The 23,145-nt window shown below is 45.7% G+C and overlaps 1 protein-coding gene across 2 annotated transcripts; it reads right to left on the bottom strand.

The window, feature by feature from the left end:
- Nucleotides 1–406: 406 nt before the first annotated feature.
- TMC7 (transmembrane channel like 7) lies at nucleotides 407–22,555 on the bottom strand. Of its 2 annotated transcripts, none has more exons than XM_081338321.1 (16): nucleotides 22,425–22,555; nucleotides 19,543–19,780; nucleotides 17,570–17,718; nucleotides 15,722–15,886; nucleotides 14,982–15,067; nucleotides 12,591–12,736; nucleotides 10,410–10,557; nucleotides 9,835–10,008; nucleotides 9,421–9,572; nucleotides 8,602–8,716; nucleotides 8,254–8,351; nucleotides 6,203–6,386; nucleotides 5,459–5,589; nucleotides 4,308–4,463; nucleotides 3,068–3,146; nucleotides 407–2,307 (listed from the first exon to the last, which is right to left on the bottom strand). In XM_081338321.1, the coding sequence occupies exons 1-16, from the start codon at nucleotides 22,474–22,476 to the stop codon at nucleotides 2,179–2,181; spliced, it is 2,202 nt and encodes a 733-aa protein (XP_081194447.1). In that variant the 5' UTR covers nucleotides 22,477–22,555; the 3' UTR covers nucleotides 407–2,178. The 2 variants fall into 2 exon arrangements, 1 of the variants encoding a protein (XP_081194447.1); XR_014027805.1 differs by lacking the exon at nucleotides 407–2,307 and adding an exon at nucleotides 4,967–5,037 and having other exon boundaries at nucleotides 3,128–3,146.
- Nucleotides 22,556–23,145: the final 590 nt, after the last annotated feature.

The following is a 23,145-nucleotide window of genomic DNA, read 5'->3' as shown; positions in this document are numbered from 1 at the left end:
AAATTTTCTCAGCTCAGACCCCTGAACCTAAAGCAGCGTATTTTAAAACTGAGTTGCCTCTAATTCTGTTAATGTTATGGCTGCTACTTCATTTATTGCTCAACCTAATCCAATTTAAACACAGTATTTCAGTGTTCATAGCAGTCAAATAATCAGTATTGTGTTTTTGTGATGTTCTCCCCATATTTGAGCCCAATCCTGGCTAAATGATAATTAAATGATAGGAATTTATTGTAGGTATAAATAACTTACGCGCTGATTATGTAACTGACAATGATGCTACGACATTGCAAAAATTTGATTCTGATGAAGCTGCTTTGAGTATCTTTTCTTATAAAGTGTTTTCTTCAGTTAGCCCAACCATCTTTTAAAATTGTCCAAACACAAATAAAAGCATGTTTCTACAAAGATTTGATGGTATATTTATTGCATTTACATCGTTGCTTAGTTTTCCAAATACATTGAGGGACCGGTTTTAACATACCCTTAACAGGTGCAGTTCTCAAATGCAGATGTGACGTTTCAAGTTTATAACATTAAGCCAGATGTTTGTCCTCTCCCCCAAATAGTCTAGAATAGTCCTCATTTAGTGACCGCAATTGGTACCAGCAACTCAGTGGTTAGGTCAGAGTCACTAAGTGAAACTGCCATTGTGCTTATAATCTTATTTCAGCTTTCCTTTTGCGACCCACGAGGGCCATAAATGCGAGAATTGGTCATAAAGTTACTTTTTCATCACCCTCGTAACTGCAAAGCGTTGCTAAACGAGGCAGTTGCTAAACCAAGACTACCTGGGTGATTTCTAGGATTCTATAACAAAAGTTAACGTGGTCAAGTTGCTGACGAAGCTTTTAGACCCCCGCCGTCGTTAACATTTTCAGCTTTTCTGCCTTAAGATTTGTGGCTGTTTTCTGACTTGCCGGCAGCCCAGATTGGTGTGCACTGAACAGGGGGATCAAAGTGGTTTGGACCCAAGGCCAGGGATCCGGAGGCTGGCAGCTCGGAAATCTCAAGGGCTGCGATTATTCAGTGCTGACCGGCAGTCCCTGACCTTTTTAAGCTTTCTTTACTGATTGGGTTTGTAATCTAAGCCAACTCCATAAAATTTTTATCTCCATCAAACAAGAATAGTAATAATACAAAAAACCCAGTAAAACACCATGGAGCTAAATCTGGAAATGACTGTCCCTCTAACAAATTAAATGCCACAGGGGCTCAGTGTCCAAAGGTTGAAAGAATAAGAAGAAACAGAATATTTTCAAACTTGGGACCTCTTTTATCAACGGTTAGAGAAAAGATTTAGGGATTAGGAATTTAATTTGTATTGGTGAATAAGATACTCAGACAACGCGCTTTTGCTGAAGAATTAAAAAAAAAAAACTTTTAAAAAGAAAAGGGATGCTTCCCAAGTCCCAACAGGTAGTCCTCGACTTACGACTACAAGGGAGCCCGCCCGCTACGGTCATAAGTTGTGACGGTTAAAAAGCAGGTCATCATGTGACTGACCCGATTTTACCTTTTATTATTATTTTATTTTTGGGGTAGGTTGGTAAGCAAATTAGCATGGTCATTAAGCAAAACCCTTTGTTTGCTATGGGGTGTTTTTGCCAAAAATAAAATAAAATAATAAAATAAAACAAAATAAAACCTGCAATTAAACGGCAGTTTTCGGCAAAAACAGGGTAAATCAGTCGTGGGACTTCAGGACACTGCAAATGGCCATAAATGCAGGCTGGTTGCCGAGTGCCTGGATTGTGCTCACGAGACCTCGGGGGGGGGGGGGGGCTGTGGGAATTTCAGAACTGGGTTGTAACTACTTTTGGGGGGGTCCGCAGGAACGTTGGAACAGGCAAAGTTCCTAAATCAAGGACTGCCTCTGCAGTTTAAGAAGCACTAAATACCCTTGTGTCCTGATGCTGTACACATCAACGTTAAGTCACAGTTTGTGCTGCAGTGTTCTTCGTCACCATGCACCCCCCCATCTCCCATGACACACACACACACACACCTCTTTTTTAGGAAGAGTTTGTCGTTACTCTTGTGTGGTGCTATCACAGCAGTCGGGCACTCTTAACACGACCGAGGACAGCGCTGCAGACAATCCTCCTTCTACAGCAAACTGAACATGTCCATCCCAGTTTGTGATGATGATGATGATGATGATGATGAAGACTCCAGTTATTTGCTGAAGCCGGCACCTCCTTGCTTGGACTTGACGTTCCCTTCGAGGGGATCGAAAATGTTATCCCAGCGAAGCATCTGGGCTTTTGTCAACTGCTGGATCAGGAAGAGCTTGTCCCGACTCTCCTGTGGACATAAACAGACAGAAACCAAGTCAGCTCTGATTTGGACAGGTCCTGGCTAACAATGGCTTAGCGGATAAACTGCGGTTGGCCTGGACCGCATGCCGAACCAGCCAAACTTAAGCTAACAAACCCATCCGTCAGTGTAGTGAGCCCAAACGAAATAGATCACACTGTCATGTCACAAAGCGTGAATCCAGCACAATACAAACACGCAGTGCTTAGAATCACAAGCCGACCAGATCTAAAATCTAACACAGTTGGAAGATGAATTATTAAGATCTTTTTTCAACAGAAGACGCTTCTGTCAGAGATGACAACCTCCCAAACAAATAAATGCTCAAACTTGTAAGCAGCTAATGAGATCCTAGAACAGGGGTCTTCAAACCTGGCCCTTTGATGACTTGTGGACTTCAACTCCCAGAAGTTGAAGTTGAAGTCCACAAGTCATCAAAGGGCCAAGTTTGAAGACCCTTGCTTCTGGACTTCAACTCCCAGAATTCCTTAGCCAGCATGCCTGGCTGAGGAATTTTGGGAGTTGAAGCCCACAAGTCATCAAAGGGCCAAGTTTGAAGACCCCTGCACTAGAGCCAAAGTTTAAACATAAATTTGACATGTACGAAAATTTGCATGGTATTTCTATCTGTGCTTCCGGGCAAGACAACCAGCAAAGCCACGTCTCACTCAGGTGCGTATCTGATGAATAAAATCATGCATTCATTAAGAGCGAAGCAAGAGGGACAGCATTAAGATTAAAAACTTACCACAGCTAATTGTTCCCTCAGTTGATTAATCACTCTTTTGTGTGCGCCAGCCAAGGCAACGAAACAAAACACAATAAAGCTATAAAACAAGGTGATAAAAAAAATACACATAATGGGAGACTCTGGCATGGCATACGTTTGTAAAAGACCATTTTTTCTGAAGACAGAAGAGCAAATGTGAGACTAGTAATGCATGGAGAACAATCAGGTTTTCTATGTGGCCACCAACAGCTGACACCACTTGATGGAATATTTATCAATCAGTCAAATCGATCAAGGATCATTGGGGTCTGCAGTAAGCCACCAAAATGACACCAAAATGACCTTCCGTACACCATGAAGTCATGAATGTGTAAGGTAAAGGATTCCCCTGCGTAGTAGCGTCCGATTTTAAGGCCTGGTGCTTATCGGTTTCTTAACCGAGGGAGCCAGCATTGTCTGAAGACATTTTCCTGTTCTGTCCCAGCTTACCTGAGTACTTGCACAACTGCTTTTACTCGCGAGAAGAAACCCCTTTTCGTGGAATCAGGCAGGGCCCACGAGAAAAAACAGACCCCTTTTATTTTTACACACCTGACTCAGTGTCCCAAGACTTCAGAGGCAAGCAACACAATCCACAAAGACAGCACACTCCTCAGCACGAATGCTTGCCTTCAGCCACCAGCACCTCCCACGCTTTCCCCCTTTATAATCCAGCTGGGGAGTGGCTTCTTAATGGCTTCTCCTTTGTCTCTGGAGCCGCCCCACTGCCTCCCTCCGTCTTGCTCGTCTCTCCTCTCTGCGCGTCCGCGCCTCCGGGATTGGCCCCAAGCTGTTCCTCTTCGTCGCCCAACTCAGGCTCCCAAAACAGCTGTGTCTCTGCCCGAGCGTGAGTAGAGGGGCCGGGCTCCTCATCCGACTGTGAGTCTTGATGTTCATCAGACCCTTCCTCTGACTCCCAATGTCTCTCCAGGCCCCTCCTCCACCTCCTCTGAGTCCTCAGACTCAACTGCCCGATCCACTGGCTGGCGAGGAATCACAACATTTCCCTAGTTTATGCGGCCAGCCGGGCTACAGGCCAAAGGAGCACGGAATGCCGTCACCTCCCCATCGAAAGGGGTACCTATTGATCTACTCGCATTCTCACGCATTTCCAACTGCTTAGGTGGGCAGGAGGCGAGGCAAGGAACGGGAGCGCAACCCACCCACCCACCCCCGATGTGAATTCCCCCCCCCCATGGGTCTGTCAGCAAAAGCTCACCAGGTAACCATGAAGAAAGGCACGGCGAAAGTTTCAGAAGAGATGCCGTTCAGGATTCTTTGCAACGTGAGGGGGAATCTCTGGATGGTGTGCCCGATAACATCCCACGACCGGTTGAAATTCACGAAAGGCCCGCAGGCTTTAGAGGAAGGGATGCTGTTTGGGAGGGGGCAGACGAGGAAGCACAACGTATGATCAAGCACCTGTTATGTCCTAAAATGGATTCGTTTGCGTAATCTGGTTATTGGTATCCCGCCTTTTCTCGTTTTTTACAAAGAGTTCAAGGTAGCAAATATATCCTACATGCCTTCCTCCTCCTGCTCCTCCTCCCACAACCACCCGGTGAGATGGGTTGGGCTGAGAGAGAGTGACTGGTGGAGAGTGCAACTAGAACTCCCCATCTCCTGGCGATCGGCCCCCCAATCATCCAGCTGGCTTTCATGGCTAAGGCAGGACTTGAACCCATGGCCACTTGCTTTCTAGCCTCCTGCCTTAAGTTTGGCCTCGTAAGGTCAAAACTCTGCTCTGCCATCTAGGACAAACACTACAGCAAATTCCTGCACTCAATGGCTGCTAGATGTAGACTACAACCTTCAAGGTCTCCAGCCTACCGAGGCTGGAGACGTTGGCTGAGATTCAACCCATGCGCAGGAACGTACCTCAGGGAAGGCTACGTGGTTCCTCTGCTTCTCCGAGCAGAGGCCATGCTTTTGGGCTACTTCTCCAAGAGCTGCAATTGAGACATGGGGAGGGGGCAAGGAAGAGCCTTGGTGGAGCAGTGGGCTAATGCCTCCTTAAGGAACACCAGCTGCCTGCAATTAGTGCAGGTTCGCATCCCACCAGGCTCAAGGTTGACTCAGCCTTCCATCCTTCCCAAGTAGGTAAAATGAGGACCCAGATTGTTGGGGGCAATTAAGCTGACTTTGTAATAATGCCGCTGGGGGTGTGTGTGAAAGCCCTAACAAGCAGGCATATACATAGAATGAAGGCTACTGCTAAGCTTGTAAGCTGCCCTGAGTCTTCGGAGAAGGGCGGGATATAAATGGAATTTTAAAAAAACCACAAAAAACTCGACTACACTATGTGGGGTGACAGCCCAAAGGCACGTTAAGGAACGCCTGTCAATCGTCAGCAACATGAAAGCAACTGACCGTGTCATGCTGAGTCCCAGAGGAATGAAGGCCAAAAGGAGACCAATCAGGAGCATCACCAGAAAGAAAAAGGTGGAGCTGGAGGCTCTAAAAGGCCGGGCCGAAGGTTTACACGTGTGCATCAAGCTTAACTGGAAAGTGAAAAAGAGTTCTGTTGACTTCGGTTTACCCTCCCTTAATTCGCTTGTCAGAAAGTTAAGAGCTGCTCCTGAAGCAACTCAGGAGAAAAAAAACACGGACTCTTTGTTTTTTAACTTTATGGAAAGGCAGGTACAGGTAGTCCTCAATTTACGACCACAACCGAGCCCCAACCTTTCTGTTGCTAAGTGAGATGCTTGTTAAGTGAACTCTGCCTCGTTTTGCGACCTTTCCTGTTGTTAAGTGACTCGCTGCACTTGTTCAGTTAGCAACCTGGTTTGTTAAATTTAATCTGGCTTCCCCGGGGACTTGGGCTTATCGGAAAGTCGCAAAGGGTGATGCTGCGACTCTGCAACCGTCGTAAATATGAGTCAAGTTGCCAAGCGCCTGAATTTCGATCGCACGGGATGCTGGAAAGGTCGACAGCGTGAAAAAAAGGCTCCTAAATCACTTTTGGTTACTTCTGACGGTCACTTAAGTGAACTGCTGCTGCGTGTCGTGGACCACCTGTACTTCTCTAAATAGTCACGCCGGATCCAGGACGGAGAAGGACAGAACTTCCTAGACAATTTTAAGGCACACACAAAAAAAGGACCATCCAGTTACCTTTTTAACATAAAAGACAATGAAGTATTTTACGGCTGCAATTGCCGGGAGAAGGGGACAGTAGAAAGTTCCGATCCAGCAGATGGTTTGTCCGTAAACTATTTCCAAGACGTTGTCCGGGATGGCAAACTCCTGCAGTCCAAGCCACCGGAAGGCCTTGACGGGACAATGAGTGACCATCAACCTAAGAGCACAAACATCTGTTGGCTTTGAACCCTGACCGTGTCTCCAGAGAAACCCCAAAGTTGTGCTGTTTAAGTTCTCCCTGTAGCAGCTTAATAACAAGGCTAACTAGGGTTATTATTAATGATGGGGATTAAAAAAATAAAAAAAACCCTGATGGACAGCTACCGTAGAGAAAGCCGACTGAATATGGAATTCCAGAAGGATCTCTCGCAAAAGGCAGAAATGGCCCTGCAACGGCAAAGGGGCTTGGACGTTAGCAAGTGGAGTGGACTCAAAGTCAAAATGATCTTTGCCACTTCGCACCAAGCGCTTGACACAAAGGCAGTTTCTTCTTCCTTTTTTTCCCATCTACAGGCCTTCCAAAGTTTGGAAGGCTGAGTAAAAATGATTGCCGGTTTTATTTATTTATTTATATTTAAATTTATATACCGCCCTATTCCCGTAGGACTCAGGGCGGTTTACAGGGAAAATTAAAAGTTAAAATACATCATATACAATTAAAAACGATTAAAACTAAGATTAAATTAATCCCTGAACTTAGCTAAAACCCCATTAATTAAAAATTAAAACCCCTCAGTCTGGGCCAGACAACTCAACCAACTTTTCAAGTCCCTACGAAATGAGCGAAGGTTGGGGGCGGTCCTAAGCTCCGTGGGAAGCTGGTTCCAAAGGGCCGGCGCGCCCACAGAGAACGCCCTTCCCCTGGGGATAACCCGCCGGCATTCCTTAACCCGCGGTACCCTAAGAAGGCCCTCCCTGTGGGAGCGCATAGGACGATGGGAAGTTGATGCCGGCAGCAGGTGTTCCCTTAGATTATCCGGACCCAAGCCATTTAGAGCTTTATAGGTCATTACCAGCACCTTGAATCTCACCCGGAGGGCAACCGGAAGCCAATGCAGCTCACGGAGTAGAGGTGTTACATGGGAGTATCGGGAAACTCCCGTAACAACTCGCGCAGCTGCATTCTGCACCAGCTGAAGCCTCCGAGTGGTCCTCAAGGGCAGCCCCATGTAGAGAGCGTTACAGTAATCTAGCCGGGAGGTCACAAGCGCATGGGTGACTGTGCGTAGGGCATCTCGGTCCAGATAGGGCCGCAACTGGCGCACCAGACGAAGCTGGGCAAAAGCCCCCCTGGTCACGGCTCCTATATGATCTTCAAAATTGAGCCGTGAATCCAAGAGGACGCCCAAGTTGCGAGCCCTATCGACGGGGGGGGGGGGGGTAACACCTCACCCCCCATCATTAGTGGTGGAACAACCTGGTTTATCCGAGATGCCGATATGCACAGCCACTCAGTCTTGGATTAACAGCGTACAGCGGTATTTGTCAACCTTAATGATTTTTAAGGTGGCCGTTATAAGTTTTAAACTGGTCCGGGGAATTCTGGGACTTGGAAGGCCAGCCATCGGATAGTTGCCAAGGTTGAGTAACACAGAGCCGTGGTATTCTAGCTCTTGACTGCTCAAAATTGGGTGGGTTTGTATGCGGTGTTCTCCTGACTAGGAAAGCTTGGGCGGCATTGTCATGATCAACAACGAGGTGTTGGGAAAAAGCAAGCAGAAAGTTCCTCTCCTTGGTTGCAACACAGGGTTGACAGCAATGATCTAATCTGAACCTGAGGGTGAGACAGAAGTAAGATTGTGACTTTACAAGCGGTGGTAAGTAAAAGTAAAAGCTTCGGATGAGTTGATTTATTCATTCAATTCTTAAATCTGTCTTTCTTCAATGCCTGGGCTGCCCATCTCACTATCCAGCGGCCCTCCAGCTTGGAGTCAAGTATGTGACAGATTATAGCTTGTTGCGACTCTCCGATCCTCAGTCCGAAAAAAAGCCACTTTGACCCCCTCCTGGAATTTTATACTCACTTCCTAGGAAAGTCGATGAAGACGATAATAGCACAGATGATGATCAAGTCAAAGATCATCAGCTTGTACATTTCCTGGCCAACTCGAGATTCCCAGCACTTGAAAGAAGAGACAAGAGGATTCTCAGATTATAGACAGCAACGGTTGAACAAAAAAAAAAATCACCAAAGCAGCCTAAAACAAAAGTTTAAACTATTGTCATCTTGGTGAATTATTTATATCAAGACAAAGCATCTCAGTGAAGGAGCCGAAATTCTTCACCGTTGAGTATTGTTCAAGGAGAGCCACAGAGACAGACATTTTTGGTTCATGTGCCTCATTTTATGACTTGTAGGTAAATCTACTTACTGGATAAAGGTTGTAATTATATCCACACGTCTTGCACTTGTCAGGACAGGACGTGATCCGAGTCCACAGCGAAAACAAAAGGACAACGATGTTGGCCAAGCGTACAAAGACACACCTTCAAGACACAATGGAGGTACAGGAAGGGTTATCGCACTGCTAAGTGGTTTGTTCTCTGTTCACATATAGTGGCTTGCCCTGTCAATGTCGCTGGGAGTGTTCTTGGTGGTTCCTTGAATATAAACAGACCATATAAACACAGACCAAAACCCCGCTATCTTCTAGCATTAGTTGGGTAATGAAACGACTGCAAGAAAACTACGAAGCTCGGAGATCATCAAGGACCTCATAGTTTCTTCCTCCTCCTCTTCCTCCCCACTCCACAAACTCCGTTCCCTTCTAACACTGATGATGTTACCTAGTTGGGTAGTGAAATGTCTGCAAGAAAACTACGAAACTCGGAGATTACCAAGGACCTCATAGTTTCCTCCTCCTCCTCCTCCTCCTCCTCCCAGCACTGATGATGTTAGCTAGTTGGGTAATGAAATGTCTGCAAGAAAACCAAGCTGAGAGAGGACCAAGGACCACACAGTTCTACCTAGAGCTACAAACATTCTCGTTTATTGGGACCACATGACCCTGGGTCCCATTTCCTAGGTGCAAAATTAAGCTCCTCTAATTATTTTCCTGCTGAAAACTGCTCCTTCTGAATCCTATTTAATTTCAGGACCCACAAAAGGAGCTTAGGCGGTTTCCTTGGCTCTAGAGACAGTCCCACCCATTCACCCCACGAGAAAAGAAAGCAAACAAGCCACCAGTTACCTGATCAGAGTTAACCGTATCTCAAAGACGGGCGAATAGTCTTCATATTTGATGAGAAATGAAAAAATCAGCGGGGCAAAAAAGTTGGCGACCGTGATCACCATAGAAGGCAAATACTGCACAAAGAGGTCATCCAATTTGACGTTGTTTTCCTGCAGGGGAAAAACGTTATTTCAATTGGTTCAGGATTCCTAGTTTATATACACACAAAGACAATGGCTGGATTCAACAAATCGTGGTTAAAAGAAGAACCAGTGTAGCCCAATGTGTGAAGCAACTATCATTCTAAAGCCAATTCCCCCCCCCCCCAGAGCTGTTGAGAAAATACAACTGATTGAAAGAATAAAATGACACAGGCTTTCCCAGAGATAAGTCAGGATCAGAACGTAATTTCAAACCTTGCTTGCTACTCACGGGGAAAGCGTGTTCTTGTGAATAGACAGTGACTCTATAGATGGAATAAAAACAAGCCGACAGGACAGCCAAAACGACACAGTTTAAGAAGATCCTCAAACAATAAATACGGGTTTTCTCTTTGAGGCTTCTGCTTGCTGCCCTCTGTCTGGATCTTTCATCTTCCAAATCCGTCTGTGAACAGAAATATATTTATAGGCTAAACGTTTAAATCAATCAATCGAAATAATTTTTAAACAAGTCTCTGGGTCGAAAGAAGAGACCACTATCATCTGAGACAAAGCAGTTACTTATTCCTGGTGAGAAGACAAGAGAAATGTTGTGTAATTTAACAATCAAGTTCTCTCTCCAGTTGACTGGTCTCTCTCTCTCTCTCTTTTTTTTTTTTTTACCTTTACTGCTGATTTTTCTAACGGAATTTCTGACAAATGCCAGGAGGGAGGGAAAACCCACGTGTATTTTTCTGCCGCTATTGTCTTGTACTTATTGCAAGATTACTCAGTTGTTTGCTACGAGGGATGTTTGGTTAAGACAGCAGGGTTCAGTACATTCTTGGGGAAAAAATATATACATACTTTAAGTTCATAAAGTAAATTTCTGTGTTTCAGCCGCGCAGCGTTTACGTCCGTAATGCAAAAATCCCAGCCAGCAAGAATTTTGTTGCAGTAGCTCTGAAACGGATCTTCATTGTATATCAAGCTTCGCTTAAAACCTTCCACTGAGCTGTTAATAACATTGCCAGGGTTTGTTTGTTTGTTTAAAAAAAGAGAAAAAAAGCAGTGTTAGAAATTTCAGGCTGCGGTGTAAAAATTCTACACAAACTTCCATGCTGGCTGGGGAACTCTGGGATTTGAAATCCACCCATCTTAAAAGTCACCATAGTTGAGAACCCCTGCCTCTAGAAGATAATAAAAGTTACTGTTCAAACGAATACCGGAACGACGAGATAACGCTGGTCGGAATAACGCGAGATGTCAGATTTGGGGAATTGACATTACAGCCACAGCTGAGCCCAAAATGAGACAGTCGTTCGGTGACATTTTGCCCCATTTTACAAACTTTCTTGGGGCCATCAAGTAATTCATGGTTAAATTCCCTTTTCTGACTTTGTCAGGTCGCAAAAGGGGATCAGGTGACGCCGGGACCCCCGCAACTGTCAGAAATATGAACCAGTTGCCAAGCATCCGAATTGTGATCACGTGACCACGGGGATGAGGCAATGGCTGAAACTGTGAACAACAGTCATAATGTTGACCCGGAATTAGCAGACAGCACAGGAAGTATCAATTGTGAATACGTGCAGATGGCCCTACTGTGTTTGGACACCCAAGAAAAACACCCCATGTCCTAACCCACCTGGGAACGTACGATGTTCCCCCAAAGGGAACATTTTTAGCTACTTCTGCTTTCTCCCTTCTTACCTACAAGTGTGCCAGGCTTACTGGGTGAAATCTTTATCTTACTTGTGGCCAGCTTTGCTGGGTGGATTGCTTATTTAATCGGAAGGAAGAAATACAAGGATTTCTTGCCATTCGGGGATTCTATCAGAGGAGCCCGTCTTTGTTCAGCTGAATAAAAACATTAAAAAGCTTAAAAGGCAACTTCTGGTTTACTGTATTTTTTTTTTATCAAGCAAAACCTCAGAACCTGCCCAGCAATCAGTCACTTTTTTTTCAGTGCCTCGGTAACTTCGAAGAGTCACTCCATGAACTGTTGTAATTCGAGTAGCTGTGCCCTCGTGCGGTCAGGCTATCTAGGTACTCCCATGTTACACCACTCTTGCGCGAGCTTGCATTGGCTTCCGGTTGCTCTCCGGGTGCGTTTCAAGGTGCTGGTAATTACCTTTAAAGCCCTACGTGGCTTAGGCCCGGGGTACTTGCGAGACCACCTGCTGCCATTGTCAACCTCCCTTCGCCCGGTTCGCTCCCACAGAGTCGGCCTCCTCAGGGTGCCGTCGGCCAGGCAATGCCGGCCGGCGACCCCCAGGAGGAGAGCCTTCTCTGTGGGCGCGCCGACCCTCTGGAATGAACTGCCTCCGGAGCTGCGGATGGCCCCTGACCTTCGGTCCTTCCACCGTGACCTGAAGACCTGGATGTTCCAACAAGCGGGCCTGGACTGACTACGGTTTTTAATTAGGCTTTTTACTGGGTTAAATTGTCTTGTATTTATTGCATCTATTGTTTAATTCTTTTTCAAAAAATTTACTTTATGTTTTTTTAATTTTTATGGTTGTGAGCCGCCCTGAGTCCTCAGCGAGAAGGGCGGCATATAAATTTAATCAAATCAAATCAAATCAAATCTACCCATGTCTTTTAAGTTCACAAAGGCCCGTAAGAGTTCTTCAACCCCCAACTCAGAAGGGTCCTTTTGTATGGCCCTGGCTTGGCAAAGGGAAGGTCCATTTTCACAGTGGGATTTACCGTTTGATAATCCAGACGAAGCTCACCGAAAGGTAAGCCAGCGTGATCAGCAAATATGCCAGGGGCACGTGGTATTCCGGCAGACCCAAAGGCACGTTCTCCACTGAGTAATAGCCATAAAAGAGACTGGTCATTTCAAGAATGGTTGTGAGCCGCCCTGAGTCCTCAGCGAGAAGGGCGGCATATAAATTTAATCAAATCAAATCAAATCAAATCTACCCATGTCTTTTAAGTTCACAAAGGCCCGTAAGAGTTCTTCAACCCCCAACTCAGAAGGGTCCTTTTGTATGGCCCTGGCTTGGCAAAGGGAAGGTCCATTTTCACAGTGGGATTTACCGTTTGATAATCCAGACGAAGCTCACCGAAAGGTAAGCCAGCGTGATCAGCAAATATGCCAGGGGCACGTGGTATTCCGGCAGACCCAAAGGCACGTTCTCCACTGAGTAATAGCCATAAAAGAGACTGGTCATTTCAAGAAAACCCTGCAAACAAGAATTCAACAAAGGAAGGTCAATCTAGTTCAGACATGTCAAACACAAGGCCCGGGGGGGCCAGATCCGGCCCGCGAAGTGGTTTCATGTGGCCCGCAAAGCCATCCTGGAAACAGTGAGGGAACGGCCTCCACTGCCTTGGCCCTCAATGCTTATTAGGTTGCAGCCAACACAAGCCATTTTTGCTCCCCCTCTACCTTTGCCTTATTCAGAAATCCAACAGCAACAGATTGTTTGTGCATTGAATTAAGCCAGTAGTGTCAAACTCCCAACCCGCAGGCCGGTCATGTCACATGGAAGCCGCCCCCACCCCCGCCCCCATTGCTGGCAATGGCAAAACTGTCCTGATATGTTGCGCGACGTCACGTGACATCGCGAGTTTGACATGTCTGAATTAAGCCATAGTCTGATTTCTTAGCATGTTGTCTGGAAAAAACAACAACCACCGCTGGCTGCAAACTTAGTGGCTAGTCAATATAACTGTATTACGATCACCGACCAGCCTACAGGCATAAAATCCATCTTAATTCTTATATACAACCACAGCGAAGGATCCAAGAGGAAGAAGGAGTGATCTGTAAGCTAATGGCTTATAAACTAGGGTTAGTATAGCACGTTGTGCAAATCCAGCGTTTGGCCACGCTGAAAACAGCAGGTTCTTTAGGATTCAGAGACGGCAGGCTCAATCTAGGATGAAATGTGTAAAAGGAAGAAATTAAAGAGTTACAGAGGAAAAAAAGATCTACAAATTCGCATCTTTCTAGCTTGCCAAGAACTCTTAAGAAGATCAGCCATCGACCACTGGCTGTGCAGCATCTTCCTAGGATTTGGGGCCTACGCCAAGATTGAAATTCTGTTAGGAGCTTCTATCACCTTTCAATATATATTTTTTTCATTCTTAAGCACAAAGTATAAATTCTTTTCTTTCTTAAATAAATAAATAAAAAATAACACCTGGTCATAACTTCAGATGGCAGACCATCTGCCACAGGCATTTTTTCTTTTTCTTTTTTTTAATATGATAGGGTCCCTAGCAAATTATACTTCAGGATGATCTGATGATCTCGGGTTAAAAAAAAATGGGGTTGCAGAGAAGTGATCTATCTTTTACAATTTATCTATCAGAAGACTGCTTGTGGTGTGCTGTCATTGCCCCGTGCCTTTCGCAGGGGTTAAGATTAGGGAGCTGGCGTCATCCTCTTTATCTTAAGGACTTCAGGCAGGAATCAAGATAAAAGATTCGCAAGTGAAGCCTGACGCGATTCACTTTTTCTACCTGCAGGAGGAATTGACAAAAAATTTAGCCAGGTGGCTAAATACCACTTTTGACACACTCTAGTGGCGCAATCATGTGTTAATCTCTGAAAGCAAAAAAAAAAAATGAGTGTGATTGCATCTTTTCCGACTCCCAACGTTTACTAGTAAAATGTTTCACGAGCTGCAAGTTTCTGTTTGCTAATTTTGCAAATTGGTTACAGAGAAAAGACACCACGGAACCCGATTTTTTTTTCCCCTCCTCTGATTTGTGGAAAGGGAAAAAGGATTCCCGATCCCTGTTGTCCCACAATCTTACGATGGCAAGACACTTAGCTGAGAGTGGTTCATGAACTAAGTCCCAATATGGTTTAATGTCTATTCATGTGAGCCAGACCGGAGAAGGTCAAAGAATGTCGCAGAGATGTGGAGAAGAATTGGGGCTGGTCCCTGCCTCAATGAAAACCGATCTCTCTTTGTTTTAGCAATAGAGGTAGAGGTAGAATTTTTTTTCCAACCCTGGAAATGAAAGGGATAACACACATAGATATGCTACCACAAACAGACTTCTGAAAAGGAATGCCTTTTTCATCAGAATGGACTAGGAACTTGGCTAGAGAGAAGTTCCCTGAAGTTGGGCTCCAGCACAAATCTGAAACCGCAGAAGACCAAAACTCTGGTCCCAGTGACCCACCCAGATTGGATCCAGGGTTGTTTTTTTTAAAAAAGCAAAAAGTTGTAGAAAAGTTATATTTATATATTTATATTTATATTTATATTTATTAGATTTTTATACCGCCCTTCTCCTGAAGGACTCAGGGCGGTGTACAGGCAATAAATATCAAAATACGAAATACAAAAGTTAAAAAACATTAAATAATTATGCCCGATGTAGTACATTGGTTAAAATCCATGTTAAAACCCCAGACCCAAAACCCATCAGACCAGGCCGGCTTGTTCAAATAAATAGTCAAGTACTCACTGTGCCAGACAGCAGATCTATAATATAACTGTAGAAGTAGACCAGTCCCTTGGTGTTGCTGATCGCATAAACGGTACACCCTGGCTCTAAAGAACGACACGCGGAGCAAAAATAGAAACATCAGAAGGAACAAAAAACTTGAAATATTCTGCCTGAGAGCTTTTATCGAGCATCGCCTGTTTCTCCACAGTCAAGTACAGGCAGTCCTCGACTTACGACAACTGGGATCGGAAATGTCCATTGCTAAGCAAGACAGTTGTTAAGTGATTTTGCTCCCTTTTTTTTTTTGGCCCCAGTTGTTAAGCAAGTCAGTGAAGTGATTATCTGGCTTGATTTTGCTTCGTCGGAAGCTGGCTGGGAAGGTCGCAAACGGGGGATAACATGGACCTGGGACGCTGCAACCTTCAAATTTGATCACATGGCCATGGAGATGCTGCGACGGTCGTAACGCGAGGACCAATCCTAAGTCGTCCTTTTTGTGTGTTTTTTTGTATTGCTGTTCTTAAGTTCAAATGGTCGCTAAATGAATGCTTGTAAATTGAGGACTACGGCTAATCATGTGTTGGAAAGGGGTTCAGACAGTGGTGGGATTCAGCCGGTTTGCACCAGTTTGGCAAAACCGGTAGCTGATTTTTTTGATGCCCAGGCCCAAAATGGACTTCCGGAAGCGGCATCCACGCAGACAACCGGTTGTTCACCTATCTGAATCCCACCACTGGGTTCAGAGAAGGGTGAGTTACCTGTTGCTGCGGGAACCTTCACGTAGCTGCCGTTAACAACTCCGTGCCTAACGAGAGCAGTGGGGAGGGTGATAAAGATGAACAGGAGAAGGAAAATGACAACATTTAACACCACCAGGAAACGCAGGAAAGAGAAATAGGACTTGATCCCAGTGCCAAATTTCTCTAAGAGAGAGACAGAGAGAAAGATTTTAGCTTTGCACAAATTAATCATTTAAGGACAGCATTCAGTGGGAAGACAGTCAACCGTTCACTTCACGTGACTCTCGTAGCCTCCCTTAGTTGATTTGCCTTTTGGGGCAGCTTTGCCTGCCAATTGTGGCCTGCCCCATCACGGTTTGTGCCTTAACCTAACTCCACGAACCAACTGATTACGGTTAATTAAATAAATGTTGGTCAAACCAGCCCTCTTTTAGGGTTGTCTCCTCTAAATTTTATTTATTTTTTATTTATTTTAATTCCATTTATATCCCGCCCTTCTCCGAAGACTCAGGGCGGCTTGCAAGCTTAGCAGTAGCCTTCATTCTATGTATATGCCTGCTTATTAGGGCTTTCACACACACCCCAAGCGGCATTATTACAAAGTCAGCTTAATTGCCCCCAACAATCTGGGTCCTCATTTTACCTACCTCGGAAGGATGGAAGGCTGAGTCAACCTTGAGCCTGGTGGGATGCGAACCTGCACTATTACTTAAGGAGGCATTAGCCCACTGCTCCACCAAGGCTCTAAATGACACCCAGAAAATAAAATATTGTTCACTGGGGCCCCCTGATTTTAGGATGTTCTTTCTGGAGATACTCAAGAGGCATCGTTAATCTTTGATGCTGAGTAACTGCACTTTTATTGTCATCTTTTAATAAAGAAGCAACCTCTTGTGTGTGAAATGATCAGTTATTCCTATTTTGGGGAGAGGCCCCTTCCGTTATTCCAGATTCAGCATCCAAATAGGATCACAGTAAACGATCTGGGAAATCTTCCTTCAGATACCAAAATATCTTCCCAGTATTTATAAAAGAGAATATTTGTAGCTCAGGATGGAACTGTGGAGTCCTTGGTGCTCTCTGAGCTTGTCTGTTTGTACTGCAACGCTCTCTACATGGGGCTTCCCTTGAAGACCACTCGGAGGCTCCAGCTGGTACAGAATGCAGCCGCGAGAGTTGTCTTGGGAGTTTCCCGGTACTCCCATGTTACACCTTTGCTCCGCGAGCTGCATTGGCTACCAGTTGTCTTCCGGGTGAGGTTCAAGGTTTTGGTAATGGTTTTCAAGGCCCTACATGGCATGGGTCCGGAGTACCTCGGGGATCACCTGCTGCCGGCGTCAACTTCCCTCCACCCTGTGCGTTCCCACAGAGAGGGCCTCCTCAGGGTGCCACCGGTCAGAGAATGTCGGCTGGTGGCCCCCAGGGGGAGGGCCTTCTCTGTGGGCGCCCCGGCTTTATGGAATCAACTGCCGGTTGAGCTCCGGATGGCACCTGACCTTCACTCCTTCTGACGCGGTCTGAAGACCTACCTATTTGAACAAGCCGGCCTGGCCTGATGGGGGATGTGCTGGGGTTTTTATTGGGGATTTTTATATTATTCTACTGTTTTTAGCTCGGGCTCTTATTTTAATTCTTTTTTTAATTTTTGTATTCTGTATTTTTTATGTGCCCTGTTCACCGCCCTAAGTCCTTCGGGAGAAGGGCGGTATACAAATATAATGAAATGAAATGAAATGAAATAACATCATCAGTGCTTCTTAGCTAAGACTGCAAGGAAATAATCAGCCTCAGAGGACCCCACGTATCTTTCTATATGGCAACATCTGCCAGATGTAACAAAGTGCAAAAACCATAAATAAGACCTACCCTCAATGCGATGGATGTCATATCTCCACAATTCCAGATAAGAGATTAGTTCTTTGACATTCTCTATCATTTTTTTTAGTGATTTTTCAGTTGCTTTCTTCCACTGATTCCACTTTGACTGGGCTTGTATGTGTTTTTCCTCAAGCTCCCTGCTCAGACAAACAAACACGTTACAGGCATCTCATCTTTCACTTTGGAATGAGCAAAATACAGGTTATATGCTAATTTCTTGATTTCTTTGGTTTTACAGAATTATATGAATGCAGCAGCAGCAGCAGCTATTTTATCAAGGTTTATGGTTCAGCCAGTTCCCGGAATCTCCCCAACTGTTTCATTTCCATAAAGCATATTTTTTTAAAAAAAAAATACGGGGCACCATTCAGATATGCTGCCAACTCCCAAATTGCAGTTTGCAACAAAACTGTGACGTCTTAAAGCCCCCTTATGCGAATTATATGACCCCTGCTCCTTCCGATTATGAAACCTAAATATTAAAAGCTCTTCTAAAGCACGATGTGCGAATGCGTTCCTGAACTTTTCAACCATTTGCTAGGCTGGCAAACACATCCCTTATACCAGCGGTGGGATTCAAATAGGCGAACCACCGGTTCTCTGCGTGGATGCCGCTTCTGGAAGTCCATTCTGAGCCTGGGCAACAAAAAACTAGCTACTGGTCTTGCCGAACTGGATGAATCTCACCACTGCCATAAACCCTTTTTGTGGGAAACAGCTTGAAACACAGCATGCAGCTCTGGAAAATATCAATACTCCTCCTCCAAGCAAAGGCACATTTAAAGAGAGCTGCAAGCTTAAAGCAATCCATCACGACACACTGTGGATTACTCTTTTTACAAATGGCACTTAAGGTAAAGGTTTCCCCCGTCCATGTGTCTAGGGACAGTGCTCACCTCCGTTTCCTAGCCAAGGGAGCCAGCATTGTCCGAAGACACTGACTATCCCAAGGGTAGGCAATCTTGGCTCTTTTATGACACGTGGACTTCAACTCCCAGAATTCCTGACCCAGCATGGGGGAACTATGGCCCCTTCATGACTCGTGGACTTCAACTCCCAGAATTCCTGAGCCAGCATGGCTTTGCTTGGAAACCTCTCCATTTTTATTTATTTATTTTATTTTAATTCCATTTATATCCCGCCCTTCTCCGAAGACTCAGGGCGGCTTACAAGCTTAGCAGTAGCCTTCATTCTATGTATATGCCTGCTTATTAGGGCTTTCGCCCCCCCCAAGCGGCATTATTACAAAGTCAGCTTATTGCCCCCAACAATCTGGGTCCTCATTTTACCTACCTCGGAAGGATGGAAGGCTGAGTCAACCTTGAGCCTGGTGGGATGCGAACCTGCACTAATTGCAGGCAGCTGGTGTTACTTAAGGAGGCATTAGCCCACTGCTCCACCAAGGCTCAGCGTGGCTGGCTCAGGAATTCTGGGAGTTGAAGTCCATGAGCCATAAAAGAGCCAAGGTTGCCTAGCCCTGGACTATCCGCTGAGGCACACAGCGTGCTGCTACCTTCCCACTGAAGTGCTACCTATTTATCTACTCGCATTTGCTTGCTTTTGGACTGCTAGGTGGACAAGAGCTGGGGAAGGAAGAATAGCTCATCTCGTTGTGCGGCAACTCACTTCTGGAAGCCAGGCAGTCAGCTCTTTCCAGCTGGCAAGCTCAGCGTCTCTAACCACTCAGCCAGGACACCCCTTCAATGGCACTTAGATCTCCCCTATAATCCATGGCCAAATATCTGAATATTTTTTTTTGTTTTTAACAAATAGAAAGGGACCCCAGGCCAGTGGTGGGATTTAGCCAGTTCGCACGAGTTCGGCAGAACCAGTAGCTAATTTTTTTGTGGCTCGGGCTCAGAATGGACTTCCGGAAGCGGCATCCACACCAGAGAATATCTGAATCCCACCACAGCCCCGGGCCCACTCCGTTCTACAGTTTGCAGTGTTTCCACATAAACCTTAAACGTCTCTTCTCCGCAATTGGCAAGGCACATTCTCTCAGCGGACGTTCCGGGTTGATATTTCTCGATTCCATTCCTTGGATGAGATTCCTGGCCTCTCCAGAAGCCGATGGTGTTAAACTGCGGTAGCTGCTTACGTTTCCGGTTACTAATCTTCTTCTCCGCATAGATTGGTAACTGGGCAGTTCTTGGAGGAAAGTTACCGCTGGCACATGGGGGTCAGGAAGAAAAACATCTGCCAGAATAATAATAATAATCAGGAAGAAAAACATCTGCCAGAATAATAATAATAATAATAATAATAATAATAATAATAATAATAATAATAATAATAATAATAATAAAAAAATGACCTTTATCATTCGGTAGCATGAAACCTTCCTCCAGGTGCCCAATTGCTCACCATGAAAAGGTCTGCCTTTTTTTTTTTAACTTGCTTTCCAATTACAACAGAGGTGCCCACAGAACTGGGCTACAGATTTAACATTTCATAGAAACTGTGTATTTAATTTTTTTTAAACTCCTCAAACCGCATCAGTGCAAGGCATAAACAAACACCAATTACTGGTAGAGTATCTGTAGCTTAGGGTTGAACTGTGGGGTCCTTGGTGCTCTCTGAGCTGGGTGGTTTTCTTGCAGACGTTGCATGACCCAACTAGGCAACGTCATCAGTGCACTAGTTAGGGTAATGAAACATTGGCAAGAAACCCACCAAGCTCAGAGAGCACCAAGGACCTCACAAACTCCAATTATTTTAGATACACCTCTCCCCATGAAGAGTAAAAAGAAATCAAGAGAAACCCTTGGGAAAGTATTGAAGGAAGGACGAGAAAGATAGGCGACAAACCCCATTTGACCGGTGTCATTTTTTGGCTGTTTTAAGCATGTTAAGCCAAGTTTGTTTAGTCACAATTTCTTGAACAAGCCCTACAGGTTTGCTTCACACAGAACAGTGATTCATATAAACTCACCCTTGCGGTTTAGCAGTAGGTCTAACTTAGACCAATTAAATGCCGGATCTCTAATGATAATTTTTAAAGGTTTGTTTCAGCATCTCCAAGGAATTCTAAAAGGTTTTGCATTTACCATGCTGATAATGCTAGCTGGAGCTTATCCAAGTTGGAATCCCTCCCTGGAGGGCATCCGGTTAGTTATCTTTACCGAAGATTATCCTTGTCACTGTTTAAACCCTGTCTTGCAACAGCTAAAGAGCAAGTGCCTGTCATTTTGGGACTCAACTGCAAACAGCCAGAGCATGAATCCCACCCAGTTAGGTTTCAAAGAGGTAAGTATTAACTCTAACCATCTTGATCTGAATTCAGATTCCTGAGTCCTGCTGTGTAAATTCAGAATTAAAAATAAAAAATTCTTTGCAGGGGAGCTAGACTCCAGATGGCTCCAGGGCTCAAGCCTGGAAACTAGGTTTGGAATGAAAGCCCACCAAGGAGTTGGGTTGGGGTGCAATTTCACCAGGAATCTGGGTCAGGAATGTAAGACCACCAGGAACCTGAGTTGGGGATGGGAGACCACCAAGAACCTGGGGATGGGAGACCACTAGAATCTGGGTTAAGGATGGGAGACTACCGGGTATCTGAATTAGATGGGAGACCACTGGGAACCTGGATTGGAAAGGAGAGACCAGCAACCTGAATTGGGGATGGCAGACCACTAGGAATCTGAGTTGGGGATTGAAGACCCCTGGGAACCTGGGCTGGGGATGGCAGACCATCAGGAATTGGGGATGGGAGACTCATGGGAACCTGGATTGGAAATGGGAGACCACCAGCAACCTGAATGGGGGATAGGAGATCCCTGGGAACCTGGATTGGAAATGGGAGACCACCAGGAACTTGGTTTGGGGTTGGGAGACCACCAGGAATCTGGATTGTGGTGGAAGATCCACGGGACCCTGGATTGGAAATGGGAGACCACCAGGAATTTGATTTGGGATGGGAGACCACCAGGAATCTGGGTTGTGGTGGGAGATCCATGGGAACCTGGATTGGAAATGGGAGACCACCAGGAATCTGGGTTGTGGTGGGAGATCCACGGGACCCTGGATTGGAAATGGGAGACCACCAGGAATTTGATTTGGGATGGGAGACCACCAGGAATCTGGGTTGTGGTGGGAGATCCATGGGAACCTGGTTTGGAAATGGGAGACCACCAGGAATTTGATTTGGGATGGGAGACCACCAGGAATCTGGGTTGTGGTGGGAGATCCATGGGAACCTGGATTGGAAATGGGAGACTACCAGGAACTTGGTTTGGGGTTGGGAGACCACCAGGAATCTGGGTTGTGGTGGAAGATCCACGAGACCCTGGATTGTAAATGGGAGACCACCAGGAATTTGATTTGGGATGGGAGACCACCAGGAATCTGGGTTGTGGTGGAAGATCCACGAGACCCTGGATTGTAAATGGGAGACCACCAGGAATTTGATTTGGGATGGGAGACCACCAGGAATCTGGGTTGTGGTGGGAGATCCCTGGGAACCTGGATTGGAAATGGGAGACCACCAGCAACCTGAATGGGGGATGGGAGACCCCAGGGAACCTGGATTGCAAAGTAGAGAACACCAACAACCTGAATTGGGGATGGCAGACCACCAGGAATCTGAGTTGGGGATGGGAGACCCTTGGGAATCTGGGTTGGGGATAGGAGACCACCAGCAACCTAAATGGGAGGTAGGAGACCCCTGTGAACCTGAGTTGGGGATGAGGACCACCAGAACTGGGGACGGGAGACCCCTGGGGAAAAGGGCCAGGGCCTTCGATGCCTGCGACCCCCCTCCCCTCCACCCAAGCGGGCTCCTTCTGAGGAAAGTGCCGCCTCCCTCGGGCCCCCCAAGCCTCCCCTCCCGGCAGCCCCGACCCACCGTCTCTGCTGCTGCCCTCGCCCGGGTTCTCCGAGCCCCGCTGCCCGCTCATGGCCTCCGCCAGCCGGCTCCCGCCGCGCCTCCCCACGCTTTCCTGCCGGCCCGGCCCGGCCTGGCCTGGCCCGCCCCGTTGCCGCGCTTCCGGGCCGGGGAGGCCTTCGGGGCGGGACGGGGCGGATCCGTCTCGGGGTTCGGGCCCTGCGCCAGGCCGGGGATCCTGCCTGGGCCCCTTCCTTTCCCCCCCTTTTTTTCGTCTGGAAATTTCTTTTTTGTTTCTCGTCCCCATGAATAAATAGATCCCCTCTTCTAGACACGCGAGGTTATTCCGTGATAAATGGCATTCTCTGCTATAAATATGATTTTTAAAAAAAAACACTTTCCCATGAATAGAATAGAATAGAATAGAAGCAATGTAGAATAGAATAGAAATATAGAATAGAATAGAAATACAGAATAGAATAGAAGCAATGTAGAATAGAATAGAATAGAAATATAGAATATAGAATAGAATAGAAATACAGAATAGAATAGAATAGAAATACAGAATAGAATAGAATAGAAATACAGAATAGAATAGAAGCAATGTAGAATAGAATAGAATAGAAATATAGAATATAGAATAGAATAGAAATACAGAATAGAATAGAATAGAAATACAGAATAGAATAGAATAGAAATATAGAATAGAATAGAGTAGAATAGAATAGAAATACAGAATAGA

The sequence above is a fragment of the Vipera berus genome (assembly GCF_964194415.1).
Source record: "Vipera berus genome assembly, chromosome: 13".
NCBI lineage: Eukaryota > Metazoa > Chordata > Lepidosauria > Squamata > Viperidae > Vipera > Vipera berus.
The sequence above is the reverse complement of the archived record's forward strand: the minus strand, read 5'-3'. Positions and strand labels throughout refer to the sequence as shown.

Bases quoted from the DNA above. Each gene is read 5' to 3' on its own strand.
- TMC7 (XM_081338321.1), bottom strand. From the start codon at position 22,476: ATGAGCGGGCAGCGGGGCTCGGAGAACCCGGGCGAGGGCAGCAGCAGA. The intron at 10,558-12,590 runs GTAAATCCCACT...TGTTATTAACAG, and splicing joins TTCGTCTGGATTATCAAACG to CTCAGTGGAAGGTTTTAAGC. The intron at 3,147-4,307 runs GTGAGCTTTTGC...CTTGTTTTATAG, and splicing joins CCTTTCTTCATGGTTACCTG to CTTTATTGTGTTTTGTTTCG.